The sequence below is a fragment of the Neltuma alba genome, unplaced genomic scaffold, assembly GCF_004799145.2.
Source record: "Neltuma alba isolate B1F8T4 unplaced genomic scaffold, ASM479914v2 tig00012465_pilon, whole genome shotgun sequence".
In the NCBI taxonomy this organism is placed as follows: domain Eukaryota; kingdom Viridiplantae; phylum Streptophyta; class Magnoliopsida; order Fabales; family Fabaceae; genus Neltuma; species Neltuma alba.
In genome coordinates, this window is record NW_021636941.1 from 271,351 (window position 1) to 277,919 (window position 6,569).

The 6,569-nt window shown below is 34.3% G+C and overlaps 1 protein-coding gene across 1 annotated transcript; it reads left to right on the forward strand.

Moving 5' to 3' along the window:
* The first annotated feature begins 1,099 nt into the window (after positions 1 to 1,099).
* On the forward strand, positions 1,100 to 4,631 carry LOC114727342 (U-box domain-containing protein 4). Its single transcript, XM_028914042.1, has 2 exons — positions 1,100 to 1,483; positions 3,389 to 4,631. Exons 1-2 carry the CDS (start codon positions 1,161 to 1,163, stop codon positions 4,242 to 4,244), a joined length of 1,179 nt encoding a protein of 392 aa, XP_028769875.1. The 5' UTR covers positions 1,100 to 1,160; the 3' UTR covers positions 4,245 to 4,631.
* The last annotated feature ends 1,938 nt before the right edge of the window (positions 4,632 to 6,569 follow it).

Genomic DNA, 6,569 nt, shown 5'->3' on the forward strand with positions numbered 1-6,569 from the left:
TTGGTTATTTATAATAAATAAGTGTTGTCATTCCTAAAATATCTTTGCTAATTAAGTATATTGGCTAAAACTATCATTATTAGAAGGATTATCTTGGAAAAAAATGCATAAATATAAGAGACAAAATGGATTGGGTCTTATAATTAGGACCAAATAAAAAGTCAAATTGGGTCTTATAATAAGGACCGGAGGAGTATTATAATATCAATTCAATTCCCGTCTCAAGTTGGAATTTTTGACCATATATACCAAGAATATAACCTCTCGCATCAAATTGAATCTGTTTGACAAAAATTAGGGTAGATATTTTGCAATTGCAATTATAATTTTGAAGTACCTTGGGACTAATACTCAAAAAATCTTAGTTACGTAACGTTAATTTTTGACTACAGTATCTTGTCCTCCACCCTTTTCCTCTCCCCCTCCCTCGAACAAACACTTGTCAATATGGGCCCAACCTTAAGAGCCGACTCTTTTAAAAGGGGTCCGGCTTAAAAATGATTTTTTTTAAAAGAAAGGAAATTGATCAAAATTTCCTTTAAAAAATTAATTGTTTTAAGGGATTGAAATTTGTTCAAGAATAGCTTATCTTTAACTATATGCAAAGTGAAAGAAAAATTAATGAAGCCAAATTAAATTAATTTAACATGATGTATTTCATATAATCAATGTAGTGCACAAAAAAGTAGCTGATTAATATATATGATCAATATATGATATAAAATTTATAAAAAATTATATTATATATGGGTAAAATTATGAATAATAAAATTTATTGTTGAAACTTCACAACACTCATGCGGTCTAATTTAACTTTTTAAAAAAATAAAAAAAGGGTCTAATGAGGACTTCTTATCTTACCGAACAACCAGAACCAACACCTACTACTGCTGCTACCACTCTCTTCTTCTTTCTCATATTATTTTTGTGATGTAATATTATTAATATATTATAATTATAATTTGTCATCCTTTCTCTCTCAAATGTAACCTTTCGTTTTGCCCTTATAACCACACCACAGTCCGCCACCACCCATATCAACTGTTGCGTAACGCCTTTCCCAAACACCCCCCTTTTGGCCTTTTCTCTCTCACTCCCTCTCTTAAATCCCTCTCTGATATTTCCTCTCTCTAGACTCCTCCTTTTCTCACGCTCGCTCGATGGACATTTCTTCTTCTTCTTCTTCTCCCTCCTCTTCTTCCTCCTCCTCCGGCGCTCTCAGTCCTGACGCTACCCTTGATGCCGACACTCCCCGAACCCCTCTTGCTGTCCGGCGAGCCCTCCAGCTACTACAATCTGACGACCCCGATTTCAAGCTCCAAGCCGCTCGCGATATTCGCCGCCTCACCAAAACCTCCCAGCGTTGTCGCCGCCAGCTCTCTCAGGCTGTCGGTCCACTCGTTTCCATGCTCCGACTCGACTCGTCTGAGTCCCACGAACCTGCTCTTCTCGCTTTGCTCAACCTTGCCGTCAAAGACGAAAAGTATGCCCTCTTCCGTTCTTTCCTTGACAGAATCAGCTGATTTAGTTCCCAATTAACTTGTTCCTTTGAAACTGGATTTCAAAAATTTGTGATTATTGTGGGTGGGGTTTTTCTTATTTTTATTTTTATGTGTGTTTATGCAATTTGATGGCCCTATTCGTAATTTACTCTCTTTCTCATCGTTTGAAGTGCTTTATCTGCTTTCCCTGATTTAAGAAATCGTGCCTTTTATTTTATGAGGCGCGATGCATTGGAGTCGTGCAGGTGGGGGTTCGATAAAAAAAATAAAATAAAATAATGCGAATTCGGGGAATATAATTGTAGAATATGGTAGAATATTATAGTTTCTGTAATCTTTACGGTTCCCTATATCTCTTTTAATCTTCTCTTTCCTTTTGTCCTTTTTCCAGCTTCTATTTGCATCTGATTGGTTGGTGTGCTAATTAAAATAAAATTTCGTATATTGGAACTGGGATGGTTCGATATACTCTTTTCCACCAGCTAGCTAGATATTAATTTTTTGACGGGAACGATGGGTTTGAATAAAATTCACTTGAAATTAACTTTTATTTCTCATGGTTTAGAATGTTCGGGGGACTTTACCCCCCGGTAGATTGGATTGCTGAAAAGTTTTGGATGGAATAGCCCGTGATTAATTAAAAGCATCAATCATTTATTGTTATTGGAACCCTTTTGTGGGGAACCGGTGGTTTCCGGAATGACAATTGAGTTGCTTTACGGTTATCTCTGATGGGTTAGAGGCAAGCATATCCTGTCACAAGAAAGAATTGGATGCCTTGCAAATGAAGTTTATCCGATCGGAGTCCCTTGTTCACTTTGGTTCACATGTGTACTCCCTTTTCCTTTCCATCTTTCCTTTTCCCCTTGTTTCTCTGGTCTTCATCTTTAAGTTATGCTGATATCATTTGTTGGTGATAGTTGAATTTCACCTTCTAGAAAATGGGGGAAAAAGGTTTTTCCCCCAGTTGCCTTAGCAACTGTTGCCTTTTATTTTGTGCCAAGATACTATTTGCTAGAACCTGAAAGCTTGAAGCTTCGGTAATAAAATCAGTAGAAAATTGTATGCTGGATTCTAAATAATGAATGATGTCTTGTTTTTCAGATGATTGGATGATGTTTTGATATATTTTGAAAGAAAGGTATTTGACACGCTTTAATGATTTATAGAAGAATACTGACATTTATCATATTTTTCACTTTTACTTTATTTATGATTATCATGGTGACAATTATGGGTCGGCTTTCACATTTGCTATGTAACTCCAGCTGATTGTCTTTGATGAGTCTTCTTATATCTACGTTTCTGTGTGGCGTTTAATCATTGAATCTCTTTTCTTCTCCTTTTTTCCTTGGAATTTCTTATTTTTGCTTTTGCTTTGATGTGATTCAATCATGACTGAAATTTCTTGATGCACTTGATAGGGATGATATTTCTAGGGTGTACCTGTACCTTGTACTGTTTCTTCTAAGGTCGCTGCTTCGGTGGCTTGACAATTGAGCAAGAATCACCACATATCACGTTTTCTAGCTTAAATAGTTACATATAGCCCTTTTACTTGTTTTCCTTTTGTCACATCACTGTTCTTTCCTCAAAAACATGGTTTGGTATCGTGTCGCTTGTGATAGAAGATAACGTAACTGACTAGAGGAAGTCTAATTGGCAGACAATCATGACTCTGATTTGATTGCTTTTGGCTGGCGTTTTTTATGAATTAACTTTACTGTCGTAGGTTTTCTGCTCCCCCGCGCCACCTTTTTCCTGGGTAGAAATATGCTGTTGTCTTTATTCTTTGCATTTTTTGTGTGCGATTTTCTGCTGGAAATGTTTAGGCAGTAGTTATTATTCGGCCATATTCATCACTCAACCTGATCTTAATATTGCAGGAACAAAATCAGCATTGTGGAAGCTGGTGCTTTAGAACCAATAATTTCTTTCCTGAAGTCACAAAATACAAACCTACAAGAGTGCGCCACGGCATCTTTGCTCACTTTATCCGCCTCTGCAACCAATAAACCAATCATTTGTGCTTCTGGAGCCATTCCTCTTCTCGTGGAGATCCTCAGAGATGGAAGCCCACAAGCTAAAGCTGATGCAGTAATGGCTCTTTCCAATTTATCCACCCGCACTGACAATCTCAGGGCCATTCTTGAAACAAATCCGATCCCTTTCATAGTTGATCTTCTCAAAACCTGTAAAAAATCTTCAAAAACAGCCGAGAAATGCTGTGCTTTGATAGAATCCTTGGTGGGTTTTGACGAGGGGAGGACTGCCTTGACATCCGAAGAAGGCGCAGTTCTTGCAGTTGTTGAAGTTCTTGAAAATGGCAATCTCCAGAGCAGGGAGCACGCAGTTGGAGCGTTGTTAACAATGTGCGAAAGTGATCGATGTAAATACAGGGAACCGATTCTTAGAGAAGGTGTAATTCCAGGACTTCTGGAGCTCACGGTTCAGGGAACACCCAAGTCTCAGTTAAAAGCCCGCAACCTTTTGCAGTTACTGAGAGAATCTCCTTATCCCAGATCCGAAATTCAACCGGACACTCTTGAGAACATAGTATGCAATATTATATCCCAGATTGATGGGGATGATCAGTCTGGTAAAGCAAAGAAGATGCTAGCTGAGATGGTCCAAGTCAGCATGGAACAGAGTCTGAGACATTTGCAGCAAAGGGCTCTTGTGTTCACCCCCACAAGTGATCGGCCTATTGCTAAATGTGCTTCTGAAGTATCTTCAAAATGATAGTTTGGGGCTGTCAACTATGTATCTTGTTCTTCTTTTATTTCCACGCGGTGTCTCCTATTCGGCTGTTGTGAGACATATTCTCCATAGCAGCAGCAGCAGAAGAAGAAGAAGAAGCGAGAAAATAATGCAAAGTAAAGCATGCCAGTCCAGGCCATGTTAGGTATCGAGTGACTGGTAGTTGTCAATAAACAGAGAAATTGTAAGAGCGGAAAAACATCATTTTGTTGTTGGGTTTGTAAAGAAGCTGTTGTGTATAAAATGATATACGGGTATTCCTTCTTTGCCCCGTTTGTCCAATGAAAAATCCAAACAGGATCGGTCAAGAACAGCTAGTAAACGAATGACGAATTAAAATCAATGAAGTGGCTTGAATTAGTTGGCCTTTTTACAGTATTTAAATTACATTTCACGCATGTATATGTATTATTACTTTTTTTTTTTTTAATTTGGTTCTAAATATAAGATTTTAATTCGTCTTGTTTCTTGTATTTTTTTTTTAAAGTAGTTTTTTTAGTAGTTGGATATGTTAAAAGTTTTATTAAATAGTAGTTTTAGTTAATACACATAATTAGTAATAATATTTTAAAAAGATAATGTATATTTATTGTAAATAATTAACTTAAGTAAATTTTTTTAATTTACTTAAATTGGTCAACTAGTTTTTATATTAAAGATTGGAAGCAGTATAAAATAAGTACATGTACTACAGATGTTATGTTATGGTATTTTTCTGATTTTTAATATAAGAGTTAGATAATTAATTTATAAATATTAAAAAAAATAGTTAAATTAGTTGTGTATATTAAAAACTTTTACTAACACAGATGAAACTCATTCTATAATATCCTTCTAGAGGTTGGGTTTTATGCAGTTCATCCTTAGTGGAAGCCAAGCCCAATTAAAAACCTTTACCAACACAAATGAAGCTTGTTAATAAACTTTCTGTGGTCTGGAACTAATTAGTTGCGGTTGACAAAAGTACACTTCTCATCTTCTTTTGTGCCAAAAAGAAAAATACGCCTCCCAATCGTATATGGCTGCCTCTGATGTAAAGTTGTGTGTGTTGTATCACCCAACAAAAAAAAAAAAAAGTTGTGTGTGTTGTCCTCTGGTGTGAGCCTTCGGGTCCCTTTATGTTCTGTGTGCATTTAATATTATTCGACATGTAATAATGTGATTTTTTTAAAATGTGATATTATTAAATAGAATGAGACAAAAGAATAAGAAACACATTTCTCTCGTTTACAACAATATTCTTTTCCAAACCATATATCTAATTTGTTCATCCATCACATTTAGTCTCCTTAGTTTACATTACATAGACCTAAATTATTTGTTTATATTTTTTTATCTCATAGTTGATACAAAATTTAGTGCTTAATAAACATAACAATGATGTGATGATTTCGAGTTATTTATTTCATTCAAAGTCGTTAATTATTTCACCATCGCGTGTGCTGAAGGTTAATTATTTAATTACTTTATATAATATTAAGAATCCGAGGAATATTCTATTATTTTTATTACGTACCATTTGACAATATATATTTTCTTTTTCCATATATAATTTACATTGGGAGACATACAGATTAACGAGGAAGAAAGGAATGCACAAAAGGAGCGAAAGAGATGAAGCCAAAGCTAACAACTTAAAGCACAAAAATAAATATGAGGGACCATATCATGAAAAAGACTATTATCTGGATGTGTTTCACCAAAGTAATTAATCTCTTGTCTATTTATTTTGCTTTAATTATATAAATTGATAACATTTTTTCATTTTTAATCAATGTAAATGACTAATATGATAAACTAACTCCAGTCCTTAATATATAATATCTCGTTTGATTTTTATTTTGGTCCCAATTATAAGTCTTAAATCCACTTTGTCTCTTATATTTATGTATTTTTTTCTAAAATACTCCCTCTAATAATGTAATTCTAACTAATAAACTTAATTGATAATGATATTTTAGGTAAGACAACACCTATTTATTACAAATAACTAACTTAACTTATTTTCTTAATCTTCTCAAATTAGTCAACTAGCTCTTATAATTAGGACCGGAGAATAATAATTTAATTATTGGTAGTACCACAAGCTTTCGCTATATAGGTTCTCTCATTTTCACTATATATGGTTGGCACAAATATTTTGTAATATAAAGGATGAGAAAAACAATTAAGTTAAATACAAATTATTCTCTGATGAATTTCATTTCATGCTAACAAGTCCCAAGAGATTTAATATTTTTATTTATGTCAAACTTTTATATTTATAAGTTAGTTTATATCATTTATAAGTCAATTTTATAAATTAAT

Coding starts and splice junctions, on each gene's coding strand:
- LOC114727342 (XM_028914042.1), top strand. CDS start 1,161: ATGGACATTTCTTCTTCTTCTTCTTCTCCCTCCTCTTCTTCCTCCTCC. Junction 1,484..3,388: donor CTTGCCGTCAAAGACGAAAA/GTATGCCCTCTT, acceptor TTAATATTGCAG/GAACAAAATCAGCATTGTGG.